A 27,966-nucleotide genomic window follows, 5' to 3' on the forward strand; every position below is an offset into this window, starting at 1 on the left:
AGAAGGTGATCCCGCAGGTAGCCTGGACTCAAACCATGTAGGGCTTTAAAGGTAATAACCAACACTCTATACTTCACCCGGAAACTAATTGGCAGCCAGTGAAGAGATTTTAAAACTGGTGTAATATGGTCACCCCTAGGTAGACCAGCCTGGCTGCCATATTTTGAACTAGTTGAAGTTTCCGGACTAGGCACAAAGGCAGCCCTATGTAGAGCGCATTGCAGAAGTCGAGCCTTGAAGTTAACAGCGTGTGCACTACCGCCTTTAGGTCTTCCGACTCTAGGAAGGGGCGCAGCTGGCGTGTCAGACAATATTTTTTGTTTGTTTTTGTTGTGTTTTTTCATGCTCTACAAATTTTGAACTAGACTTTAATTCTCAAGACCCCCAGGAAGCTAGCAAGACTTCCCCTGGCTGTGCAGGCCCACATTGTTCCACCCTTCTACCTTCAGGGGCAGGACGGCACTCACTGTCCGGCAAGTGTCCTCTACAAGTCTCCGGCAGCTGGCCCAACATACTGGAAAGATTTCTAGCCGCTCAACCGGCAGTGGCTGCCATCATGAGCTTTAGTGTGGTGGCTAAAGTAGCAGAAGCCATTCTGGGCTCACCGGTACTTTTGCCCTACAAGTGAATCATGGTTTATTTATTTTATTTATTACATTTTTATACTGCCCATCAGCCGAAGCTCTCTGGGCAGTGCACAGTTAAAAACCATAAAATATAACAAGAATAGATGCATTTAAAACATTAGAAGTTATAAAGGCATTATAAAAAAACAACAACAGCTAAGTTAAAAGCTAGGGAAAGCCTGCGTGAAAAGGGATGTTTTCAGGAGGACTTTGCAAAATGTTGCGTTTTCTGTCTCCCGAACAGCACTAAGGCGGTTTAATGTTGAATTAAGCCACCTTAGGCTGAGTCAGACTCTTGGTCCACCTGGCTCAATGTTGTCTACTCCATCCTTCCCCAGCCTGGTGTCCTCTAGATGTTTTGGGCTACAGTTCCCAACATTCCTGACCTCTGGCCACACTCATGGCTGGGGTTGATGGGAGTTGAAGTCCAAAATATCTGGAAGGCATCAGGTTGATGCTAACCGGCATCAACTCTTGGGAGTCTTTCTCAAGCCTACTTGGAGACACCGGGGATTGAACCTTCGGCAGCCCCTCCCTGTATCATCTTCAGAGGTGCTACTTCTTCTGCCCCTCTGGTGAATTGCTAAAGATGGCCTCTCTCTGGCAGCACTGATTGCCACCTTCTTTGATTTGTTCTTTCGTTCTTCTTCTGTTTTTGTTTCCTTTTTATTTCTCACGTCATCCAAAGAAAGCTATCCATCCAGGTGCTGGTTATGAAGGTATCTCGGAATACAAGTCTGTCGTCTACTATCAAGTCAAGCAGCCTTGCTGGTATGAAACTGTAAAGGTGAGATTATGTCATGGGGGGGTGATGGTTGCGGTGGGAGTCTTAGAACACCGTTCGTTCTGTAGGTCTGGGTTTCCTCTAGGCAAATTTGGCGACGGGCTGTCATTCCTACGCAATACCTGCTTCCCCTCTTATGACTTACAGGTATCCATCGAAATCAAAGAGGTCAGCCGCTACCACTTAAGATTTACTTTCCGCCATCGTTCGTCACAGGAATGTAAGTACTTGAGCAATGGGCGGTCCCCCTTCTCTAAATGCAGGAGGGTAAACATATATCTGGAACTCCTGGAAGGTGGGGAGGAGAAGCGGCACGGGCCGGGCACAGGAACAGCCCTAAGATATGTAGCAGCCTGGGCAAGGAGTTCTGTTGGTGCCCCCTGCACGTCCGTTTTGCAGCTTTGCCAGGTTGTCTGGCTTGTGTAGCAAACCCAGGAGAAGTGGCAAGGGAAACTGGAAAAGAGACATTCTTTAAAGCAGAGATGTAGAAACTCTGGCCCAGGGCCCCAATCTGGCCTTTTGGAGTTCCCCAGAGATGGGGTTCCCCTGACCACTGATTGTGTGGTGGTTCCATGGCTTTTCTGCAGTTGAAATGCCTCTCCTTGGGACCACAATACCTGACGGAACGCCTCTCCCGACATGAGCCTACCCGTACACTGTGCTCAACATCTAAGGTCCTCCTCTGAGTGCCTACTCTGAGGGAAGCTCGGAGGATGGCAACAAGGGAGAGGGCCTTTTCAGTGGTGGCCCCCCAATTATGGAATGATCTCCCTGATGAGGCTCACCTAGCGCCAATATTGTTATCTTTTCGGCGCCAGGTCAAGGCTTTTCTCTTTTCCCAGGCATTTAACAGCATTTAACAACGCTACGTTTGTTTGTTTGTTAACGGACCCCAGAACGGTTGTTTTTAAATGGATACCATTGTTTTTATACTGTTTATGTTTTTGAAGGTTTTAAATTTTGTATACTTTTTAATGTTCACTGTTTTAAACTTTTGTAAACTGCCCAGAGAGCTTCGGCTATGGAGTGGTATATAAGTGTAATAAATCAATCAAATCAATCAATCCTAAGGCTTAGTTCGGTATGGACAGCTTGTGCACCTCCAGATATTGTTGGACCACAACTCCCATCATGCCTTGCCAGTAGCCATGCTGGTTGGGGCCTGCTGGGCTTTATAGTATTTTTTCTGTCTAAGCATGCATAGGATTGCCCCCTAAATCTTTTTTTAAAATTTATTTATTGGCTAAGATTTAAAGTCGGTGATGATTCCAACATAAAAAATAACATAGCTTTTAATGACAATAACAATGCTATAATTAATATTAACCCGACTAATAGAATTAATAATTTAACCACATATAATACAATGCAATATACTGTAATTATAAAATGTAATATAATATAATCATATTACATATATTATTTTATATTATATTATATAGTATAATCCACATAATAATGTAATTAATGTTAACCCAGGATGATGATAAGAGGAACATAAAATAATGATACAAAGCAACTCTGTGAAAATGGATCTAATTTCTCCGCTTTGCAGAATTTAATACTATTTATTTATTTATTTATTTATTACATTTTTATACCGCCCAATAGCCGAAGCTCTCTGGGCGGTTCACAAAAATTAAAATCATCATAAAACAACCAACAAATACTATAAGGTGCAGAATTTAGTGCGGCTATCATCATAGACTAACTCATATAGGCTATTGCTGTAAGAATGCTGAAAATGTATGTGAAGCACTTATAGATAGAGAAGACCGCAAATGGGCTCATTCAAGTGGCAAAAAAATTGTTCTATTTCTCTGGCAAAACTTCCCACCAACAGGTTGGGGCAGCAGATTAACAGCAGTGACTTCGTGGATTTATTTTTAAGCTGCCCCCATCCTTAGTATTCACCTTGGAATAACTCCTTTAGAGTTCTGACCGGTTCTGACTGAAACCCGGAGTGGATGCGCTGTCTCACTGACCTCTGAGCCGCCAACTTCCTGTTCCTACTCGCGATGGCGCCAAATTTCGCTTCACCCCTTATAAAATTGCCCAGATTGCCCAGCGTCTCATACTTTGCTTTCGCTGCCCGCGAATGGGGAAGCATCGTTTGCACAGATGAGTGGACCACCAGTGCAAAGCTTGGTGGTCATTCATCAGAGAAAGAGAGATAGAGCAACAGCAAGCATTGTGGGTTTTTGTTTGTTTGTTTGTTTCAATTTTCCCCCCATGCAGCGCGGGACAAATCCGAAAGGGCGTTTGGAATGGCCTTTGTGAAGCTGATGAATGCAGATGGCACCACTCTACAAGATGGCAGACATAACTTAATTGTTTATAAGGTACGGTTGCTTTTTGAAGGCCTCAGTGATCCTGTGGGTCCCAACGAAGTCTTCCTCCTTTTCATTGTTTTCGTTTGTGTAATCAATTTCTTATCCAGCTTCCAAGACTATAGTCTTCCTAAGGTGGCTTACACAGAGACAACAATGGATATGTGGTGATGATTAACGTCCTGCCCCACCCCAGTCTCTTTCGAAGGGAAGGGCAGAGTACAAGAATGATAGATAGATAAATAAAACAATAGAAACTGGTTACCGGTGTGTTTCCTTTAAAACGTTAAATGGTTTGGGATCAAGTTACTTGAAAGAGCGCCTTCACCCATATCAGCCTGCCCATACTTTAACATCAGGAAGAGAGACCCTTCTCATCTTCCCACCCGAGAGAATAATTAGGTGGGTGATCAACAGAATGAAATTTTATAGGGATAAATGCCAAGTTCTACATCTAGGAAATAGAAACCAAATGCACAGTTACAAGATGGGGGGGGGGGAAACTTGGGTCAGCAATACTACAAACGAGAAGAATCTTGGAATTGTTGTAGATCACAAGCTGAATATGAGCCAACAGTGTGATATGGCTGCAAAAAAGGCAAATGCTATTTTGGGCTGCATTAATAGAAGTATAGCTTCCAAATCGCGTGAGGTACTGGTTCCTCTCTATTCGGCCCTGGTTAGGCCTCATCTAGAGTATTGCATCCAGTTCTGGGCTCCACAATTCAAGAAGGACGCATACAAGCTGGAGCGTGTTCAGAAGAGGGCAACCAGGATGATCAGGGGTCTGGAAACAAAGCCCTATAAAGAGAGACTGAAAGAACTGGGCATGTTTAGCCTGGAGAAGAGAAGATTGAGGGGAGACATGATAGCACGCTTCAAATACTTAAAAGGTTGTCACACAGAGGAGGGCCAGGATCTCTTCTCGATCCTCCCAGAGTGCAGGACACAGAATAACGGGCTCAAGTTAAAGGAAGCCAGATTCCAGCTGGACATCAGGAAAAACTTCCTGACTGTTAGAGCAGTACGACAATGGAACCAGTTGCCTAGGGAGGTTGTGGGCTCTCCCACACTAGAGGCCTTCAAGAGGCAGCTGGACAACTACCTGCCAGGTATGCTTTAGGGTGGATTCCTGCATTGAGCAGGGGGTTGGACTCGATGGCCTTTTAGGCCCCTTCCTACTATTATATGATTCTATGATGAAAGAGCCTTCCCTGCAGTGGCTCCACACCTTTGGAACAAGCTTCCATTGGAGGCCTACCATGCCCCGTCCTTGCAGGCTTTTAAGAAAGCCTTGAAAACATATTATTTTACAGTGGCCTTCTCGTGATATGACTACTGTTGTTGCTGCTGTTGGCCTTGTTGCTGTCCCTGGTTTCGCTGTTGGCTTTTATTGTTTTTAATTGCTATTTTATTATGTCAATGTTTTTATTGCTTTTAGTATTTTAACTGTTCTGATTATTCTATTATTGAAAGTCGCCTCGTGAGGGCTTCAGCCCTGAAAGGTGGCCAAGGAATGTTTTAAATAAATGAATAAATAAAATAATAAAATCATGCGAAATATGAGCAATTTTAAATAAAGCCAGTAACAATTGAATACAGCTTCAAAATATCAGGCAGGAGCATGTCTCTGGCCTTAGCCAGACCTAAGGTTTATCCCGGGATCGTCCCAGGGTCATCCCTGTTCATGTAACTAACACACAGGATATCCCGGGAGCAGGCAGGGGTGACCCCTGGATGATCCCGGGATAAACCTTAGGTCTAGCTAAGGCCATAGTCACGGTACGCAATTGGGAGGTGAGTGAGACACGAAGGAGGGTCCTGTGTCATCTGTGTACCACTCCCCCGTGTGTACCACTCACATCCCAATTGGGGAAGGGAATTGGCAGGCTCCTACAAGACCAGCAACTTTTTTCTGTGCAGAGAAAAGCATGGAGCTCCACGCCCTTTTCTGCACAGAGAAAGAGAAAAGTACAGGTGGGCTGGGTGGCGCCATGGGAGGGGACAGGGCTTGATCCAGGAGGGGAAATCTGGCCCCAGACCAAAATAGGTTCCCTGCCCCTGGTATAACATTCAACTTTTCAATTTAAAAGCCAGAGAGAGGAGGTAAGCTTTTTAAAACCCTTGTACAAGCAGCCACAGTGGGGGGCAGCTGTAACTCCTTTAGAAATGTAGAGAATCCCATTTCTACTCACAAAACATGCAAGCATTAGAAGTGTGAGGTTCCGAAGGCGAGCGCAAGTCTGCCATAAATACTCGCAAATTGTCAGACCTGTGTCCGCATCCATCTCGTTCCCGATTCCCAGATTTGCGCACAATTCCTCTCTAGACTCCATCGGCCCCTCTTTGGAAGAAATTTGCGTAAACCGCTGGGTCGCCTCTCACTTTGCACAGGTTTCCTGTTCGCGCCGAGTGAGCGCTTTTCGCAAACGTGGCGGAGCAATGATCCGAGAATCATGGCGATCTTGAACATTTCTCATTTGCACACCCCTCATCTCCTTCAGAAGGGAATTCTATGAAGCAGGGGCCACCACTAAGAAGGTCCCACCTTTAGTATCTGCTAAACTTGGTGGCGGGTCATTGAGGTGGGCAGGATTGGTGAATGGGTGACATTCCTAACAGAATGTTCTCCTGCCCTGACTGGCTCAACAACACAGAAGAAGAAACAACAAAATCCAGACTTCTTGTATCTAATATTACAGTGTCTTAGGCAGTCATCACCATAAACCAACCCCTTACTGGAGATGACGGAAGAACACCATTTGGGGAAGGATGGTGTCTGAAGGTATCTTCTGTATTCTGTCAACAGGGGGAGAACAAGAAAATGGAAGATGCTAAATTTTACTTGAGTCTTCCTGGCACCAAGGTAGAAATGGAGGACCGAGATGGTCTTCCAGCCAAGCATCACACAACCAACTTTACCCCAACCAAAGACAGTACCAAAGACAGCTTTCAGATTGCGACGCTCATCTGCTCTACGAAGCTGACGCAGAATGGTAGGTTTGGCCGCCGTTCCAAAAGGAATTCGGCTCATCCCCCACACAGCACACGCAAGGGGTTAACAATCCACTTGTGCCTTCTTAACCATCCTACGGTCACGCTTACCCGGCCGTTGCATTTTTAGTTCCAGTTTTAAATATTTTTAACGTTTTAACTGACGAGCTTTTGTATTTATTACAGCATATTTTAAGTTTTGATTACTACATCTTTGGGATGTAGTAAGTTATATGTAAATTGATTGAATAAATAGTCAAAAATAAAATCGTCATGGAAATTGTAAAACACAACCAAAGTAGCTGCTGCAGTTGCTGATGGTCATTCCTGTTTTATGGATGAGGACCATAACTGGGCATGTTTAGCCTGGAGAAGAGAAGATTGAGGGGAGACATGATCGCACTCTTCAAATACTTAAAAGGTTGTCACACAGAGGAGGGCCAGGATCTCTTCTCGATCCTGAGTGCAGGACACGGAATAACGGGCTCAAGTTAAAGGAAGCCAGATTCCAGCTGGACATCAGGAAAAACTTCCTGACTGTTAGAGCAGTACAACAATGGAATCAGTTACCTAGGGAGGTGGTGGGCTCTCCCACAATAGAGGCCTTCAAGAGGCAGCTGGACAACCATCTGTCAGGGATGCTTTAGGGTGGATTCCTGCATTGAGCAGGGGATTGGACTCAATGGCCTTATGGGCCCCTTCCAACTCTACTATTCTATGATTCTTTGACCAGAGGCTGAAAGATATTAAGGATGCAATGGTATGCATGCTTAGACAGAAAAAAGTCCTGCAACTCCCAAGCTGGCTGGGGAATGCTGGGAATTGTTTTATTTATTTATTGCAATTTTTATACCACCCAATAGCCAAAGTTCTCTGTAGGACTTGTGCTGTCTAAATGTGTATAGGATAGCACCCCAAATTGCCTAAGCCCACTTTACAGAAAGTTAATGCTAGAACATGGATTTCAATCAAATATAGATAGATAGATAGATAGATAGATAGATAGATAGATGCATTAATTCCAGGCCAGACTATTTGTCTGCCTAGCTCAGCATTGTCTGCTCTGTTCTGCTACCTGATCCTTTTAATGCCAGCGATTGAACCTGGGACCTCCTCTGTGCAAAGCACATCCTCTACTTCTCAGCCCCCCACCCCCACCCCCGCTTTTTGTTTGTGTACTTGACCGCACCGGCTCTCAGTTCCTCATTCTAAGTGAGCACTAGCATGGAATCGGACTTCCTTTTTAAGCATCGGTTCTCCAAGTCTGGCAGTTTGGAATCATGGCTTTGTGTGCTCAATGTACTGTTGCATCCTAAAGACAGCAGAACCGTTTGGAGGTGAATGTGTTAGGTTGGGATTGCCTCCCACAAGGCCCTCCAAGCAGGGCTGGGCAAAGCTGGTCACAGCCCCTGGCCAGATGGGAAATGTAGGCCCCATTTCAAACTGCTCATTAAGTATTTTTAATCGGTTTTAAATACATATGAACTAGAACGATTTATAAAAAAAGGTAATGGTTTAGGGTGGATTCCTGCATTGAGCAGGGGGTTGGACTCGATGGCCTTATAGGCCCCTTCCAACTCTACTGTTCTATGATTCTGTGATAAGTACTTTTATTCAAGATGTATATAAGACATCTTCTTCACTTCTAGAAATGCTTTACGTGCTTTTCCTTGGCAAATTCATCATCAACAACAGAAAAATCAAGCCACTTTGCCTTGTCAATGTTAATGTTCAAAACTTCTAATCCATTCAAACATTCTTGCACCATTGAGTAAGCCCCCTCAAAATTATAGGCCCATGCCAACTGGCCCCACTCCCTCCACCCCGCCCAGACCTTCCGCCAAGGGCCAAATGGCATCAGCAAGAGCTTTAAGCTGAGATGTCCTGGTATATTTTTAGTCTTTTGGTCTTCCATTTAGTCTTTTAGTCTTTTGGTCTTCCAGTGGTGGGCGGAGCCAAAGGCAAAATCGGGGTTAGGCTGAAAATGCCACCATAGAGCTTTAAATGCATGTTTAAAGCTCTTACTGCCACTAATGAAGCTTTTGGGGAGAGGCTTTCCAAATTTTTCAAATTGGGGAAAAACTGTGTGTGGAAAAACACCATCAGTGGTCAGGGCGAAAAGGGCTGGAGCCAAGGGAAGGTGGTGTGACCATTTGGAGAACCCCAGAGGGCCAGATTGAGAAACCTAGGCAGGCCAGAGATGGCCTCCGAGCTGAGGTTCTTCACCCCTGACTTAGTTGGTGCCAGAAATAAATGCTGCTCCCCTTTTTTTGTCCTTTTCTGTTACAAGAAGTCAACTCTTTTTCTTCTTGTGAGCTAATTCTTGATGCTTTGCCCTTGCCAGTGGACCTGCTGGGATTGCTGAACTGGCGTTCGAACTCCCAGAACATAGGACACAACCTGAAGAAGCTGATGGAGGTGGAAGGAGGAGAAATCGTCAAGGTACGATAAGGTTACAGGATTGCAAATAATTGGCAAGCCCCTGGCTTACAATTTGACAATTCTTACCAGAACCTTGCATTGTATTCCTACATATGTACTGGATCTGGGATCAGATTACTGAGATTTCACAGGCTGACCGAGAGAGCATCTGGTAAGATTTTAAAGATATTGAGTTAGCCACTTCGACTAATTACATGCCACAGCATACTTGGCATCCTGGCATCCTGGCATCATCCTGCCTTCTTGCAACTCACAATTGAATCATCCAACGAACACTCGATTGCTAGAGGACGTCCTCTGCGAAGTATGCATATTTGCAGGGACAACATGCATAATTGTGACGTACGCGCATACTTTTTTGCGGGGCATTAACTGTGACCCTGCCAAAAGAGAGCTCAGATTTGCACATTTCTTCTGGCATGTCAGGTGTAGGTAGGGTGAATACTGGGAAGAAGGATTTCTCTGTAATGCTAATCCCATCTGACTTTTCGAGCAGTACCTCTCTGGTTACTAAGGCAGGGACAGGTAGAATACAGATCGAGATCTACTGGTAGATCTCTGAATCTAAGGGTTTCTTGCTTTAACGAGAGCAGGGGTTGTTGTTGTTGCTTAAAATAAACCCTCTTTGACATAGTTGCCCTTTTGCTCTAATAGCTTTATCTCTCAACTTCCATGTTCCTCATCAGTGAAATTGGAGTACTAACTGCTTGATAATGGCCAGTTCTTTGTTAGAGTGATCTGTTAGAATCCTTGATCTATGCTAGCTCGCATGTAGGTGTGTATATTTCCTAGTGTGCTATTCATGGGGTGCAATAAATGATTGACTCTAACCCTGAGCTATTATATTGTGCCCATCTCTGGTTGGTGGATCTCAGCCCTCTACTAAAAGAAACAAAATAGATTTGCAAGCCTCAGGTCTGCCCACCCACCTGCTAAAGCAGGGGTGTTGAATTTCTCTTAGCCCGAGGGCTGAATACCATTTTGGAGAAAATCCTGGGGTTGCATTTGAGTGGTGGGTGGAGCCAAAGGCAAACAAGGCAAAGGCAAACTCCATGTTAGGCATTATAAGAAAAGGAATTGAGAATAAATCAGCCAGTGTCATACTGCCCTTATACAAATCGATGGTGTGACCACACTTAGAATACTGTGTACAGTTCTAGTCACCACACCTAAAAACGGATATTATAGAGCTGGGAAAGGTACAGAAAAGGGCAACTAAAATGATTAAGGGGGCTGGAGCATCTCCCCTATGAGGGAAAGTTACATCAACTGGGATTGACATAGAATCATAGAATAGTAGACTTGGAAGGGGCCTAAAAGGCCATCGAGTCCAACCCCCTGCCACAGGTCCACGTGGAACCATCAGGGGCAGGCCCTCCAATGACCTCAGTGATCGGGCAGGTTGGTAAGGGAGAAGGCACTCTCTCAGGTATCCTGGTCCCAACTGCACACGATCGCAGGTCCGGTTGTGCGCTATGTAGCCCTGCAGAGGCATAGTTCCCTCTTGCCAATATCCGTGTCAGTTTCACCCTCTCCACACATTACTTCATTTCATCAGCAGAGCTGTGTTCTGTTCTTGTCAAGCGGCTTGTCAATTCCCCCCTCCCCTTCGCTTTGGAAGTTCTGCCACGGTTACTGCAAATGGGATCTGGAAAAAGTGGGTGGAGGCTACATCTTTGTAAAAAAAGCACTTGCTTGAGACTTGGGCAAGTGTGCAATGAAAGCAGGGGACTTCCAGCGCTTCAGACTCTGAGAATCGGGTTGTTAAATGGGTAACTTGTTCCCCCTTTTCCCGACCTTTCAGTGGGTAATTTGTGCACACTTTGACTGCGTGCTGCAAGGCCGTCGCCTTCATTACTGTCTCTCCTCCCTACCCCCATTCCTGTTTTCCATCTGTAGTTCTTACAAGATACACTTGATGCACTTTTCAGCATAATGATGGAGATGTCTGACAATGAATCCTATGACTTCCTTGTGTTCGATGCCCTGGTAAGTTGCTGTCCTATCCACGCATCCCTTATTAGGCCTCCGTTAATCACCAAATTGGAGCTTCCAGATCAAGCTGGTTACAGTGTCTTCCCAGCAATGTCAGTCCAGTATCAGATTACAAGTGGAGCATTGTTAATGTTTGTTTGTTTGTTTAGAGGGTGTTCTATATTATGGAATAACCTATTTTCCAGCTTTTTATTTATTTTTATTTTATTTATTGCATTTTTATACCGCCCAACAGCCGAAGCTCCCTGGGTGGTTCATAAAAACTAAAACCGTTCAAAGTATAAAACACAGTATAAAATCATGATATAAAATACATTGTCGTCGTTGAAGCATTTCTGCTTGTCCCCTTCTAAAATGAATGCTATAGTTTTGAGAGAGGGTTAGTTTTATGTCAGCTCTGAAAAACTTTGTTAAGTTCTGAAGGAGATAAATTAGCAAGGTTAGGAACTTGGCCTGTGTTTTGCTTCAGCCTCTATGGCAGAGTCTTGTACGTCCAGCAGAATTCTCCAAAATCCGATACTATGTTTTGCAAAGAGGATATTTCTAGTCCTCAAGATTGTGATGGGAAAAGAAGAGGGATTTGTTCACCTGTTCTGAAATGTTTTCATTTCATTCAGTGGCAGCAGCATACATATGTATGTCCACCTGTACCCCCAGGGTATTAATGTTGCAGTGTACAGTAGCACAAGCACCCTTTGGTAAGCCTCTGTATCCAATTGAGATGGTCAAAGAGGTTTAGAAAGATTGAAGGCACCTGTTGTTGGTCATGCTTTAGTCAAAAAAAACAGGAGGGCATAAAACAAAACTGAAAAGAAATGTACACACGTGTGGCCATGCCATTTATGGCTTCTATCTCTCCCTTTCTAATAGGTATTTATTATTTCCCTGATTGGAGACATCAAGTTTCAGCATTTTAATCCTGTATTGGAAACTTACATTTACAAGCACTTTAGTGCCACCCTGGCCTATGTGTAAGTATCCAGCTAATGCAGTTTCTTCATGGATGCCTCATTAAATGCTTGCCATGCGTTCGGACTATGCACTTTTGTCTTCTCTTTGATAAGTAAGGTAGAAAGCCTTCTCTTTGAGTAGTCCCTTCTAGTGAATCCTCGTTTACTGTGAAGAAGATGCATGCTGGTACACAGAGCTCATTGGCTTCTGTTAGTTCCTTCTCCTAACTGTTTGCTTATGGTGCAAACCTGGGATCCTGGCTTGTTGCTACTTTTACAAGCCAGGATTCATAAGATAAGAAACTGTTTTACGATCCTGGCTTGTGAAGGAAGGAAGCCAAAAAAATAAATAAAATGAGGACAACAGTTGCATATACAAACAGCCAAAAAGTGCACAGAACTGCTATTATTAAACTACTGAATGTGAAGATACATGCAAAAGTTTTATATGCTGAGAATCTACATATGTATTGTATACAGAACAGCCATGCTCTATGGAACCACTGCATATCTCTAGTAGCGATGTCTATTGTTTGAAAATCCAACCCTTCTTTGGGCCTGAACAGATTTCCACTCGGATTGCATTTGTTTCCCACCACAAATTCCAGAAACTTTTTAATATATATATATATTTCTTTGAAAATAGTAAGTTGCTCAAATGGCAGCTGGAATTTGGGCATATTACATTCATTGTTGCTGCAACTTGCACAACTTTCTATTTATGAGAGAGAGAGAGAGAGAGAGAGAGAGAGAGAGGTGCATGAACTGGCCTGACTCAATGCAGATTGAGTTGGGCCAGGTCACCAGGAAGCAAGCCGAACTCTGAGGGGACAAGCTGATGAAAGCTCAACAAGGGGAGACATGATAGCACTCTTCAAGTACTTGAAAAGTTGTCACACGGAGGAGGGCCAGGATCTCTTCTCGATCTTCCCAGAGTGCAGGACAAGGAATAATGAACTGCCCAGAGAGCTCCGGCTATTGGGCGGTATAGAAATGTAATAAATAAATAAATAAATAAATAATGGGCTCAAGTTACAGGAAGCCAGATTCCGGCTGGACATCAGGAAAACTTCCTGACTGTTAGAGCAGTACGACAATGGATCCAGTTACCTAGGGAGGTTGTGGGCTCTCCCACACTAGAGGCATTTAAGAGGCAGCTGGACAGCCATCTGTCAGGGATGCTTTAAGTTGGATGTCTGCATTGAGCAGGGGGTTGGACTCGATGGCCTTATAGGCCCCTTCCAGCTCAACTAGTCTGTGATTCTATGAACTCCACTCCCCACCCTGGACAGATTCTTCTGGCATCCCTAGGCTCTAGTCTCTGGACTTTTCTAGAAGCTTGTGGGTTATTTGCTTGCTGTTCCCTGCCATTGCTGCCCTCTAAGCCAATATCTCTGTCTGGCTCTGATGTATAAATAAACCTTTCCTCATGCCTTTGATTTACGAGCTCAATGTACTTCGTCTGGATTTTTAATTTTAATTTTATTTTTTGCTTGCCAGCTTTGTGACATTGTTCTGTGACATTTGCGTAATGCTGCCCAGACGAAGTAAGGTATTGCATGCCAAAGAGTTGCAGTTTGAGACTTGCTGCCAGCCGTAATGAGCCAAACTGCTGCTCTCAGCCTGGCCCACCCACTCTGCCTTGGCTGGTTAAGACCAACGCAGTGGGATCAAAGTCGGTGATTTGTCTCTATCACAGGCGCATTGCTGACAACAGCCAGTAATAGATGGGAATTTTAAAACCACCACCGCTGGGATTTCTTTCCCAATTTCATCCCAAGGGTTCAGGGCTGGACGCATAACCTTGCAACTGCCCTCATGGTTGGATTTAGCTGGCACACACGGACTAGTTCGAGGCCGATTCTCATGGCTGAGAAGAAGCTTGCCTTTAAGACTGGCTTCTTTGGATCTGTTCAGACTGCACGCTAAACCATGGTTAGGCCGCTAACCCTTTTGCAGCAAATGGCTAATGAGCATGTTTAAACCGTGGTTACGTAGCCACCGTGGTTAGGAGTGGTTCGCACGACACAGTAACATAACATGCTACTAAGCCGTAATGTTTATCCCCAAATACTTAACCACCATGGCTTAGCATGTCATCTGAACAGGATCTTTGCATCAAGGGGTCTAACCAGGCCATGGTCTGGAGGCACATGATGCAACCACCTTGCTGAAGCTAAGCAGGCCTAGGGCTGGTCAGTGTTTTTTGATGGGTGACCACCTGTAAGCCTCCGTGTATGTACAGCACCTTGAGTTCTATGGAAGAAAGAAGAAATATAAGTAACGTATCTGAACTTGGTTTTTCAAACATTACTATAGTATTCAACGGTCACCCACCCCCACCCCATTGGCTCTTAAGATCTGTAGTTGTGGCCTATAGCTAGGGATGTCCCTCGCTGGGAAATTTGGTTCTTTTTTACTTGTCGGAGTAAAAGACAGGCTTTGCGTTTCTAAGTCGAGCGGCAGGCTTTCCCCCAAGCTCCGGGAACATTTTTTGTGCATTTTTTTTTGGGGGGGGGGGCACAGGTTTAGTGCAAATTTCGAAGCAATTTGCATGAATGTCAAAGCAATTTGTGCAAATGACAGCTGAATTTGCACATTTGCCCATAATTTGTGTAAGTGGCTCAGAAATTTGTGCATCTTGCAGAGCCAGGGAGCGGGGGGTGGAATGCGCACAGTGCCTGGAAAAAGCCACGAACGGACCCAACTCGCTGCAAAGAGAGTCGGGCGCCATTGCCGGAAATAAAACAAAGTCCAGGGGGAGGGGGCTGAATCTAAGAAAACTCGTCCAACTCCCCCCCACCCCCAATGGATTTCTCTGACATTCCTAGCTCTGACTGGAGGTGGTGGGGTGGGGGTAGAACCTCTTTTTCCTTTCTCCACCCTTCCTCTCCCATCTGGATCATAGAATCATAGGATAGTAGAGTTGGAAGGGGGGCCTACAAGGCCATCGAGTCCAACCCCTGCTCATTGCAGGAATCTACCTTAAAGCATATCTGTGTATGCTAGTTCCACGGCCACCTTCCACGGCTGCGGCCGTGGAAACCCAGGAACCAGGGATCAGCTCTTGGCGTTCAGGCTTCCCCTTCCCAGTTGAGATGGGATTGCGGCTCAGTGGTAGAGCGCATGCTTTGCATACAGGAAATCCCAGGTTTGATCCCTGTCATCTCCAGGTAGGGCTGGAAAAAACCCTGCCTGTAATCCTGGAGAGCTGCTGCCAGTCAGTGTCGACAGTACTGGGCTGGATGGACCAATGGTCTGACAGCTTCCTATGTTCCTGTCCCTTAGTGAGATGGAGAGGAGGGGACAGGATTGGGGCCCTGACCACTCTCAGTTGCTTAAGAAGAGCCTATGAAGAGCCCTTCTGGATTAGACCAAAGTCCCATCTAATACAGCATTGTATTCGCACATTGGCCGACCAGCTGACTCTGGGAAGCCCACAAGTAGGACATGAGCACAGCAGCACTCTCCGGCTCATGTTTCCGAGCAACTGGTCTTCGGAGGCCTGCTCGCCTCTGACCCAGGAGGTAATATTTATGATTCATGATCGTTTACGTAGTAACATTTATATACTGCCTTATTTGCTGGAAAGCTGTCACAATTTAAGGACCCAGCAATTTCAAACAATAAATCGGCAAGATGGTATAAAATAAGAACATCAAAACAAGTTAAGCCTTGGAAAACTAAAACTGCGTAATTTAAAGGGCTAGATGAAAAAGAAGAGTTTTCGCAACTTTTTCTGAGAGCCAGGAGCCCGGGGGACAATTGCAGGTCTTAAAGGAGCATATTCCAATTCATGGGAGTGATATGGGATAGCCACTTACCTAGCCACCGTGGCTAGTTGAAGCCTTATCCTCCTTAAAGCCTTAGCCTCGATGTTTTCCTGGCACTGGGAGAACGTGTAGCTCAGAGATGTTTGGCAATGGAATTCAATCCCACGGTCATAGGGCGTGTTGGTGGGAAAGGGTCTACTTTCCCATGTAACGGAAATCTCGCAGATGCTTTTGGTATACTGTGCGCACCCATAGCGTCCCTTGTGATATGTCAGAGGGATGCTGATCTGTTTTGACAGCATATATATGCCGGGGGGAGCGTTTGTATGCTGCCGTCTGTAATATTTATCCCAGGATGGTTTACAATGTGACATAAAAATGAAACAATACAATATACATATATAGGCCCGAGGTCCTTGGCGAACATGTACCTGCGCAGTGAAAAAAAAAAATCCGGCTATCATAGAATAGTAGAGTTGGAAGGGGGCCTATAAGGCCATCGAGTCCAACCCCCCTGCTCAATGCAGGAATCCACCCTACAGCATACTTGACAGATGGTTGTCCAGCTGCCTCTTGAAAGCCTCTAGTGTGGGAGAGCCCACAACCTCCCTAGGTCACTGATTCCACCGTTGCACTGCTCTAACAGTCAGGACGTTTTTCCTAATGTCCAGCCGGAATCTGGCTTCCTGTAATTTGAGCCCATTATTCCGTGTCCTGCACTCTGGGAGGATCGAGAAGAGATCCTGGCCCTCCTCCATGTGGCAACCTTTTAAGGTGTGTAGCATGCTCATTTCCATGCCATGAGAAGTGGCCCTGAGCTTTAATGCTATGTGTCTGAATGTGTGTTGGCAATGGCTCAGTGAGAAGGAGGGAGCTTAGCTTAGACTACATACATTCCATGCTGAAGGGCTGCAGCCAATCAGAATAGACAATTTATTACATTTTTATCCCACTTTTTTCCTCCTTAAGGAACCCAGTGCAGCGTACATAATCCTCTTCCTCTCCATTTTATCCTCACAACAGCCCTGCTAGGTACGTTAGGCTGAAAGTCTGTGACTGGCCCAAAATCACCCAGTGAGCTTCCACAGCCAAGTAGGGACTAGAACCCAGATCTCCTGACTCCCGGGCAAAAACCCTCTAGCCACTACACTGTCTCTGGTGGGCAAATCTTCTGACCTGATGTACAGCAGCTTTGTCCATTTCCAAAAAGCACAGCCTGTGGTACAGAGAAGCAGGTGAAGTCGTAGAAGGATTCTTCCCCGCCCCCCGCCACCTTTGCTGTGATTGGACCTCTGACTGGCATAAGAGCCACCACTAAAAGAGCCCTGTAATTAATTGATTTTTCTCTTGCTTCAGAAAACTTACCAAAGTCTTGAACTACTACGTCGGAAACGCGGACGACTCCAGCAAGACGGAATTGCTCTTTGCCGCCCTGAAAGCCTTGAAGTACCTGTTCCGGTTCATAGTTCAGTCAAGGGTGCTGTACCTAGGGTAAGCTGGAGACAGAAAACATGGTCTCAGTTTCTCTTCAGCCACTAGGCAAATGTTATTTCTTTGCAGAAATTGGTACTGGGTGCAGACAGTCAGCGTTGTAAGAACCTCTTCGTTATCTATTTTGTTTTACTTTTAACACATTTTCCATCCTTTTGGCTGGGGAGGGCGGGGAGGGGGGGTGGCTGAGTAGGAATTTGAGTGCTTGGAGGGCTACCAGGGCTGGCCCTATTGTTATTTTTGTGAACCACTCAGAGAGCTTCAACTGTTGGACAGTATTTATTTATTTATTTCAGTTAAATGAAGAAGAGAGGGGTACCTCAGGCAGCTGAGGTTTGGTGTCATGCAAGGGGCTGTTGCTGTAATTTATTATTATTATTATTATTATTATTATTATTATTATTATTATTTATTTATATAGCACCATCAATGTACATGGTGCTGTACAGATTACACAGTAAATAGCAAGACCCTGCCGCATAGGATTACAATCTAATAAAGTTGTAGTAAACAATAAGGAGGGAAAGAGAATGCAAACAGGCACAGGGAAGTGTAAACAGGCACCGGGAAGGGTGAATTGTGATTGAACTGTTACTGCCCCCAGAAGAAAAGGCGCTTGTGGGATTTTTGACCTCAGGTGCCAAAAAATGACTTGGGTGCTAGACACCTTGACTGGGGAGGGTGCAGCACCATTTGCTGTTCGCCTCAGGCAGCAAAATGTGTTTGCCCATCCTTGGAGGGCCTTGCGTACATCTTTGCCCCTCCCCGTGGCTAGGAGAGGCAAAGCTGAGTCCACGAGAGAGGGAATAACACATCACAGAAGCTCTGCTCCCTGAAATAAAGAAGCTGGGGCTTAATTTGAGCTAGGGACCCCCAGCATTTAGCCCCTAGAACCTATTTTTGTTTCCTGAACCACGCGTGCCCCCTGTCCCCATGATATGACATAGCCACAAAGAATGGAGTGCCTTTGAATATCTTATGCATACCTGTCCTACATAACCACAAACAGTGTGGGCAGGTAAAATTAGGTGAAAGAGCTTTCCACTAATGTCATGTTCTCCCCCTCCCCCCAAATACTAATGGATCCATGAGGACTACTAACATTAAAGGAATGAAAAAAAAGGTTCGTAGACACTGTTCTCTGTCCCAGTACCAATTCTTGTGAGGCATGATTGAAACATCATGAAACCCACATCCCAAGTGCCTGCATAGACATTCCAGTTCACAAAGTGACCATTATCATGCAGCATGACTGCTAATGATGGTGTCAAAACTGACGAAGGGAATACTTGGAAATCCCTAAGACCTTCTGATCCAAGAACCTGGCTGTAATTTGGACAGTGTGTGTAATGGTTCACCCTGCAGCCAGCGCTCCCTGCCAGAAGGTCCTGACTTACCTCCCTGCCCCTTTCCCCTTTCTTTAAGCTTCCCTTGTTGAATGTGTGTGGGGAGGTCATTGATCTTATTCCCCAGCTTTGACGTTGCCAATGAATGTTCCACTGAAGCATCCAGGTCTTCAAGACGAGGCTCTTAATGAATCCTCAAGAATCGTGGTATATGGAAAGCGCTACTTCCATCATTAAAAAAACCCCTTATGACTAGTCAACGGATAATTAGCATAGGACATTCTTTCTCCCTTTAGGTTTTACGGGAAAAGTGAAGACGGAGATGAGTTCAACAATGCCATCCGCAAGCTGTTCCTCTCCTTTAACGTCCTCATGGACAGACCTCTTGAGGAGGCTGTCAAGATCAAGGTTAGTACAGGCCGGTTGACATTGTCTGAATTTCTTGTGGCTTCCATCGGGAACTCACACGATTCATTTTCAGCCTTGCAAGTAAGCTTTTGATGGAGATGGCCTGAACAACAAAAACACGAGCTTAGGCTGATTCAGCGATTGTAGCCCTATCTAGAGAAAGCTGACCTAGCTGCAGTGACACCGGCTTTGGTTACATCTAGGTTAGATTACTGCAATGTGCTCTACGTGGGGCTGCCCTTGAAGTTGATTTGGAAACTGCAACTGGTACAAAATGAGTCAGTTAGGACACCAGTGGGAAGTAGGTGTTCGGATTATATTACCCCTATTCTGTATAATTTATATTAATAATAATAATAATAATAATAATAATAATAATAATATATTAATTTATTTCTTACCCACCTCTCCATTCTGATCGAGGCAGGGAGCAACAACAAATGACAAAATTTCTGGGCTCAAGTCAAGGTTCTGTTTTTGGATTTTCAAGCCATAAATAATAATAATAATTATTATTATTTATTTATTTATTTATTTATTTAGCACCATCAGTGTACATGGTGCTGTACAGAGTAAATGGTTTGGGACCACATTCACTCAAGGACTACCTACACCTATATGAGCCTATCCCAGTATTAAGATCAGTGTCAGAGGTGCAATTCTCTGGCCCAATACCAAAAATCATTAGGCTGGCAGGTACTACTGATAGGGCCTTTTCAGTGGTGGCCCCATACCTTTGGAATTTCTTACCCAGGGAGATATATATCACCTCCCCCTGCTGGCTTAAAAAAAAAAAGCACCTGGATGTATTGTAATTTGTATGTTAATGCTTTTGTAAGTCATCTTGTGAGAGCAATGCATCTGAAAACATGGATTAAAATAAAGTTTAAATAGTAAATTTAAAAATTACTAGCCTTCTACAAGGCCAGTAGCCTGCATTTCCATGCTGGTCCACCTGGAAATAAAGGTATCAAAAGGCAGTCTAGTTAAAAGCATTCAGCCAGGTGGACTGGTGAAGCCAGCTCTGGTGAAAAAGGACTGGTGAAAAAGATGACTTTCTTTCCTCCATGGCTGAAACAGAAACGAAATGGGCTGTTGGAGGAAGGGCAGAGCAATACATGCCTCCTTCACCAGGCTTCTCACTCACCTTCATGAAATTTCTATTCACCTATAGCAATGAGGCAAGTTGTTAAATGCAAGGTTGATCTATTATTTACATTTACATCTGGCCTTTCTTTTCCAAAAGGGGAAAAAAAGCACTCATTGACAAGAGTAAAGCTTATCATTGTTCATCCACTGAGGCCTTATTATGGATCCACCCGCTGTTAGAAATATAGCTGTATAGAAATCTATATTTGAGGCGGGGCCTTCTTTGTTGTGGTGACCAAAATTGAAACAGCCTCCCAAAGGAGGTTCACCTGCCCTCTTTGCTGCTTGGTTTTAGACAGGCAATGGAGAACTGTTGTATTCTGGCTAGTTTTTGTAGAAGACCATCCTTAAGTTTATTTTCTGCTGCTGCTGCTGCTGCTACATTTTATTTATTTATTTATTTATTTATTTAATTACATTTATATACCGCCCCACAGCCGAAGCTCTCTGGGCGGTTTACAACATTTAAAAATAGTAAACATTAAAAGTATACAATTTAAAAACACACACACACACACACATAAAAACAGTATAAAAACAACAGTATCCATTTAAAAACAACAATTGTGGGGTCCATTAAAAACAAACTTAACGTTGTTAAATGCTGTTAAAATGCTGTTAAAAATGCCTGGGAGAAGAGAAAAGTCTTGACCTGGCGCCGAAAAGATAACAATGTTGGCGCCAGGCGAGCCTCATCGGGGAGATCATTCCACAGTCGGGGGGCCACCACTGAAAAGGCCCTCTCCCTTGTTGCCATCCTCCGAGCTTCCCTTGGAGTAGGCACTCGGAGGAGGACCTTAGATGTTGAGCGCAGTGTACGGGTAGGTTCATGTCGGGAGAGGCGTTCCATCAGGTATTGTGGTCCCAAGCCATGTAGGGCTTTATAGGTTAAGACCAGCACCTTGAATTGGGCTCGGAAACATATAGGCAGCCAATGCAAGCGGGCCAGAATCGGTGTTACCTGCTCAAACCTCCCTGTTCCAGCTATCAGTCTGGCCGCCGCATTTTGCACAAGCTGCAGCTTCCGGACCGTCTTCAAAGGCAGCCCCATGTAGAGGGCATTGCAGTAATCTAATTGGGAAGTTACCAGAGTATGGACAACTGAAGCTAGGTTATCCCTGTCCAGATAGGGGCGTAGCTGGGCCACCAACCGAAGTTGGTAGAAAGCACTCCGTGCCACCGAGGCCACCTGAGCCTCAAGTGACAAAGATGGTCCTTTATTAAGACTGATTGTTGGTTTTAGTGATATTTTTGTTACTGAGTGTGGCTTTTATTTTGGTTGTAAGCTTCTTTGGATATTTTATAGAAACATGGAGCATAAATGCAGGCAGCAAATAGATCAAATAAGGTTGCTAACAAACCAATAAATCCAGCGGATCAAAACAAGGACGAATTTTAGAGTCAGCTTGTGTCTTTGACCCAGATAGGACTGCCAGTGTATCCCTCAAACAGAGAATGGTCTAGCTTTTTAGAGTGAAGGGATTAACCTTATTTTTTCTCCTTTTTGTATCCTACAGGGCGCCGCCTTAAAGTATTTACCAAGCATCATCAATGATGTCAAACTAGTCTTTGATCCTGTTGAGCTCAGGTAGCTATAAAATATTTTTCCTCCTTTATGTCTGGCAAGGAGACATCAGGAAAAGAATTGGCAAACTGTTCTAAGCCAAACTGGTCAGATCTGCTTCTTTGTGAAAGGACACAGTAATACCCATGGCCTATTGGATTAATATATTTTTTTACCAGTTGGATGAAAACCGTACAAATGTTTTCAAGGTGAAGCCTGCAAATTGGAGGGTAGATTTTTTTAACCCTATTGCTCTTTTAAGGATCCCGTCTGGAAGTTCTGAGGCTGAAATTATGTAGGAGAGGGCCCTCATGGAGACATGTCTTTAAACCATCACTCCCTCTAAAAGTGAATTCAGACTTCTGCCCGCCAACAGAAATGGAGTCAATATGGTGCCACGAAGAAATAAGGGGGAGGAAAAAAGTTTGCTTAAGGGAACAAAGTTTGCAGAAGCATGAACAATACATTTTTAAAAAACCAAGTAATCTAAGGATACAGAAACCCCCCAAATTCAGTCCAATGAGGACTGCACATGCTCAGTAGCCATGAAATAGTGAGCATTGGTTAGAAAAGAAAAACAGGAAAGATCAGGAAGAGCGGAAAAACCCTACTTGAAAGGAGTGTCCGGCTGGAACCCTGTACAGGTGCACTCCCATTAGGGGATGAGGATACACTGCAACATTTTGTTGTAGGTCCCATTCAGACTATAAGATTCTTCACTCATTGCTTTCCTTTCTGTTTCTGGAAAATGTAAAGCTGACTTATACTGGATCAGACCATCTCATCTCAAGTTTTTATTGTTTATAATTTATTTATTTATTTATTACATTTCTATACTGCCCAATAGCCGGAGCTCTCTGGGCGGTTAACAAAAATTAAAAACGTTCAAAGTATAAAACAACAGTATAAAACCATAATATAAAATACAATATAAAAGCTCAACCAGATAAAAACAGCAGCAATGCAAAATTACAAATTTTAAACACCAAGTTAAAATTTATTTATAGACTGTTAAAATGCTGGGAGAATAAAAAGGTCTTCACCTGGCGTCTAAAAGCATATAATGTAGGTGCCAAGCAAACCTCCTTAGGGAGCTCATTCCACAGCCAGGGTGCCACTGCAGAGAAGGCCCTCCTCCTGGTAGCCACCTGCCTCACCTCCTTTGACAGGGGCTCACGGAGAAGGACCCCTGAGGATGACCTTATAACCAGTGCCCATCGCAATACAGACATAAAGCACGCAAGTATAAAACAGAAAACATTAATATTTTACTGTATTATTTACAATACAGGAAAATAATCAGGATTTAAAACATTCTTTCTTGGGAATTGACAGTGATACGGTTTAGAAAGACTGCTCTTATCTTTCTTGCAGCTAGCGCAAATAAAGCTACCCTATAGTTGATGAATGTGTCCACATCAGCCAACAGCCATCTAATTTTAAAATCGTCTGATTGGCCTTCTAAGGTGGTCTGGAAAGGGAAAATAAATTTAGCCCTGGTTGAATTATTGTCTAGCCTGGAGTACTCTCTCCTCTAACTGGCAGGAATTCTCCAGGAACTTTCCAAGCCACGGGTGGCATCAAAGGTTGGCGTGGTGGGGAACCTGGCAATGGCCCCCATGCCCCAGCAGGGCCCCACTGAAAAGAGCTCCCTGGATTTTCTCTTCCTCTTCACCACCATTGCAACCTGCTTCCTCACCTGCTTCTTGCTCTGGTCCAGATAATGCTGGTCATGAGAAGGAGGAGGAACAGATGCCACTACCTATTTGCACTCTACCCATCAACTGAGCAAGTGTTAGCGAGGATGGAAGACAGCAGGAAGGGCAATAGCAGCTGGTGACAATGGTGTGTAGAAGGTAGACTCATTGAGGGAGGGCGAGACCTTTCTCCAGGTTACCCCCCGCCCCGATCCAAGATGTGCCAGGGGTCTACTGGGGGAAAAGACCTTTTCAGTGAGGACCCCGCAAATCTGGAACACTCTCCCCACTGGGCTCCACAATTCAAGAAGGACGCAGACAAGCTGGAGCATGTTCAGAGGAGGGCAACCAGGTTGATCAGGGGTCTGGAAACAAAGCCTTGTGAGGAGAGACTGAAAGAACTGGGCATGTTTAGCCTGGAGAAGAGAAGATTGAGGAGAGACATGATAGCACTCTTCAAATACTTGAAAGGTTGTTACAGAGGAGGGCCAAGATCTCTTCTTGATCATTCCAGAGTGCAGGGCACGGAATAACGGGCTGAAGTTACAGGAAGCCAGATTCCGGCTGGACATCAGGAAAACTTCTTGACTGTTAAAGTAGTACAACAATGGAACCAATTACCTAGGGAGGTTGTGGGCTCTCCCACACTAGAGGCCTTCAGGAGGCAGCTGGACAACCACCTGTCAAGTATGCTTTAGGATGGATTCCTGCATTGAGCAGGGGGTTGGACTTGATGCCCTTATAGTCCTCTTCCAACTCTACTATTCTATGATTCTATGACTGTAGCCAAAGCAATGATGAGAACATTAATGAACTCAAGCATTCTCTTCTCTTCCTCCCTGCCTACTCTGCTTTTCAGCGTCCTCTTTAGCAAATTTATCCAAAGCATCCCAGATAACCAGCTTGTCCGTCAGAAGCTCAACTGCATGACAAAGATTGTGGACAGTGACCTATTCCGTCAAGCCGGTAAACCTTTCTTTCTCTCTCTCTCTCTCTTGTTGGTGTTTGTGTATGTTCCTTGTTTAAGTATTCTGACTATTAGGGAGAGGTATGGTTGTAAGGCACTCTGCAAAACTCCTTGAAGGCTGTTGAAGTCCTACTGGCATCACAAGCCCACTGCCCGTGGGAGGCAATCCATGCTGTCCGTGGCAGCTGGAGTCTGTGATACCTCTGGATCGGCCCGTGGAGGCCCCCTCTCCAGTTTGCCTCTTCCATGCCTTATCGCTGGTGAAAGGGACTGTGTATGATCCACCCCAGTTCCATAGATGGATCAACAATGCAGGATACAACTACAGCATGCCTGACAGATGGCCATCGACCCTCTGCTGAGATGCCTCCAAAGGAGATCCCAGCACCTGAAGCAGCCTGTTCTGCTATACATCATCTTCATTGCTAAGTTTCTCTTAACGTGGAGCCGAAACCTTCTTCCCTGCAATTTATATGCACTGATTCTAATCCCACCCTCCTGAGCAATGGAGATACATCAGGTCATTTATGCTCCCTATCAAGCATGAAAATGCATGTTTTCATTAATGCATTCAGTTATTATTTTAATAATTTCTGGGAGGAACTGCAGTGGCGCAGGTAGAGAAATGTCTGTAAGTTTCCTTTTCCCTCTGCAAGCAAATTTTTCTTTGTTTTCTTAGAAATTGGTTAGAAATTCAAGCATGGCCACAGGGGTGGGTGAATCTGTCAGTTTCACTTTTCCCCTGCATTCAGATCTTTTAAAACTCAGTTCCTTTCTCTCTCGAATATGAAGAACTTTGCGGATTTTAGTAAATTATTATCAAAAAGGAACTGAAATGAATTTCTCAGCATATGCACAAGCCACATCCAATAGGTACAGCTATTTCTTGCATGGAGAGGACCATGTTGTACCTGGCTGCCAGGTGGCTTTAAAAGTTGAGAAGTCAGTCTGAAAAAAAGAGGTGGCTACCTTAATTCAGCACAAAGAATCCAAACCAGAATTTTAAAAGCTATGTACTCAAAGCCCTAGGCTTGGATGGACAACTCTGTCCGTTTTATGGAGAACTTCGTGGATTTCAGTGAAATCTTATCAAAACTCATTTTTGATAAGATAAAATCTTATCAAAACTGAAACTCATTTTACACTCATCTTTAAGCACAGGCGGCCTGATCCACTATTATATTTCCTGTTCCCCAGAGTGCCGAGATATTCTCTTGCCTCTGCTCGTTGATCAACTGAGTGGACAGCTGGATGATAATTCCAACAAACCGGATCATGAAGCCTGTTCACAGCTCCTTAACAATATTCTGGAGGTTTTGGATCGGAAGGAGGTGGTAAGTGTTACATGGATGGGATTTCATCACCACCACACCACTTTTGGAAGAAGGACCGTTATCCAAAAGCATTCCATATATGTTCTGGGAGGAGCCACAATTCAGAAGAAGGTCACTTATTTTTCCTGGAGAACAGCTCTTCAACCTGATGCCCTCCATATGTTTTGGACTACAACTCCCATCAGCATCACAACTCCTATCAGCATCAGCTGATGGTCAGGGTTGATGGGAGCTGTAGTCCAAAACACCTGAAGGACACCATGTTGGGGGAAGGTGCTTAAGGAAGCCCCAGGTTCAATTCCCAGTATTTTTAGTTTTAAATTCTTGGGTGATGTCATGGTCCAAGATTGGTGTCCCTCAGAAATTGAAGCCTCTAGTGACATTGACTCTAGGTAGGCATCAGAACCAGTTCCTGGTCCTTCTGAATTCCTCAGACCCCATGTCTTGTTCACACAGCTCCCCAGGAGTGCCACTACCTTCTGACTCAGAGGAGTGGGCTTCAGACTCCTCTATTGAACAGGGGATCAGTCCCCAACTGGCTCACTCTTCTCCAACCGTCATTCCCTAGGAGAAGCCAGTGCCTGCAGGAAAAGGCTGCTGGCTCTTTAACAACCAGGTGCAGCACTTGAAGGGGTGTGGTTTCCAGAGAGACCCTCCTGATCTGCTTGCCAGTTGCTCCCAGACTCTGCTGGTGGAGCTGGTTGGTTCTCTAGCTTCAGGACTGCTGACCAAGGTCCTGAAAGCTAACCTTAGTTCCAGACATGACCCAGCCACCTTGACCACGCCGAGCCTCCTTGCATGAGCCATCGACAAGGACGGACGATGGATTTCTTGATGGCAGCTGGACTGAGAGAGACACTGGAAGCTAACCACTGTTGAGCAGCCTCCCCCAACCTGGTGCTCTTTAGTTGTTCTGGATTACAACTCCTATCATCCCTGAACTTTGGCCATGCTGGTTGAAGCAGATGGCAGTTGCAGCCCAAAACACCTGAAGTGTATCAGGTTGAAGATAGCTGCTGAAGATAATATTGACTGTAGGCAGGGCTATGTATATTTTGTGACACTGATATTTGGGTGTAAAATTCACATTCTGAGAGCCAGACTGTGTGTTACATTAAACGTGTTGGGCCTCGTCTCTCCACCCCCAATTTCCCAAACTATTGTCTCCTAGGGGAGAACCAGGGTCATGGCATGGGTGTGGGTCATTTATTTATTTATTTATTTATTTATTAAAACTATTCTTTCAAGCCCCACGGGCTGCTGCCCTCTTTGTCAGGACAATGACGGAGTTGTAAGGCAGGGTCCCCCAAGCTTTTTGGGCCCATTTGGGAATTTGGAAAACTGCTGTGGGCGCTAGCACAAAATGGCTCCCGTGGACGATGTGGCTAGTCCCATAATAATGGCTGCTGTGAAGGCCTGGCTAATTGAAAGAGGCGACGGTGGGGAGAGAAATAGCGAGGCCGGAAGGAAAGGGGAAATAGCAAGGTGAAAGGGCAGAGAGAGGTGAAAGAGTGAGGCTAGGAGTGCGGGGAGTAGCGAGGGAAAGAGCTGTGGGGAAGGAATATAGCAAGGCTAGAGGCTGGGAGTGGAGAGAAACAGAGGGCCAAGGGAGAGCGCAAGAGCCCTTCTTCGCCTGCCTCTCTCGACCGCTCTCCACTGCCCGTCCAGCCCGCCTGGTTCCTCCTGCGCCGTGGAACTCCCTCTGGAAGGGAGCGTGCCAAGCGTCTGCCTCAACTGCTTACGTGTGTTTAATATCCTCAGGGCCCCACCGCAGCTCACATCCAGTTGATTATGGAGCGCCTGCTGAGGAGAATAAACCGGACTGTGATTGGAATGAGCCGACAGTCTCCTCACATTGTGAGAGCCGTTCCCTCGACGCTCTGTGTGCTTCCTCTTCGTTCCCTTTTGTTTTGATGTGCGCGGCCCTTGCTTGGACGCTTTAGCGGCCTGGAGCCTCGCCTGTGGGGCGCGGGGGTGGACAGTGGCCTGCCCGCTGCTGTTTCATTCAGTTGTTTTCTCAACGACCCGTTTGCACATTACGTGCCATCCGGCCTGTCACGGCTTCCAGAGGCCTTGAAATGTTCTCAATTCCTGGCTGAGGCTTTTCCATCACCCC

General features: G+C 45.1%; 2 protein-coding genes across 2 annotated transcripts in view; one reads left to right on the forward strand and one right to left on the reverse strand.

Annotated features, from left to right (window-relative positions):
* The window catches only part of DOCK5 (dedicator of cytokinesis 5), a 175,900-nt gene that overhangs the window by 91,248 nt on the left and 56,686 nt on the right, over window positions 1-27,966 (forward strand). Inside the window, exons 15-27 of the mRNA XM_063139247.1 lie at window positions 1,315-1,413; window positions 1,558-1,630; window positions 3,649-3,752; window positions 6,550-6,736; window positions 9,079-9,176; window positions 11,076-11,165; window positions 12,042-12,142; window positions 17,251-17,385; window positions 19,028-19,139; window positions 21,806-21,876; window positions 24,409-24,515; window positions 25,714-25,850; window positions 27,612-27,707. Coding sequence (XP_062995317.1) covers window positions 1,315-1,413; window positions 1,558-1,630; window positions 3,649-3,752; window positions 6,550-6,736; window positions 9,079-9,176; window positions 11,076-11,165; window positions 12,042-12,142; window positions 17,251-17,385; window positions 19,028-19,139; window positions 21,806-21,876; window positions 24,409-24,515; window positions 25,714-25,850; window positions 27,612-27,707 — 1,410 coding nt within the window. The remainder of the gene's footprint in view (window positions 1-1,314; window positions 1,414-1,557; window positions 1,631-3,648; window positions 3,753-6,549; window positions 6,737-9,078; window positions 9,177-11,075; window positions 11,166-12,041; window positions 12,143-17,250; window positions 17,386-19,027; window positions 19,140-21,805; window positions 21,877-24,408; window positions 24,516-25,713; window positions 25,851-27,611; window positions 27,708-27,966) is intronic.
* The window catches only part of KCTD9 (potassium channel tetramerization domain containing 9), a 145,157-nt gene that overhangs the window by 6,374 nt on the left and 110,817 nt on the right, over window positions 1-27,966 (reverse strand). The window lies entirely within an intron of this gene.

The sequence above is a fragment of the Elgaria multicarinata genome, chromosome 12 (assembly GCF_023053635.1).
Source record: "Elgaria multicarinata webbii isolate HBS135686 ecotype San Diego chromosome 12, rElgMul1.1.pri, whole genome shotgun sequence".
NCBI classification, from domain to species: domain Eukaryota; kingdom Metazoa; phylum Chordata; class Lepidosauria; order Squamata; family Anguidae; genus Elgaria; species Elgaria multicarinata.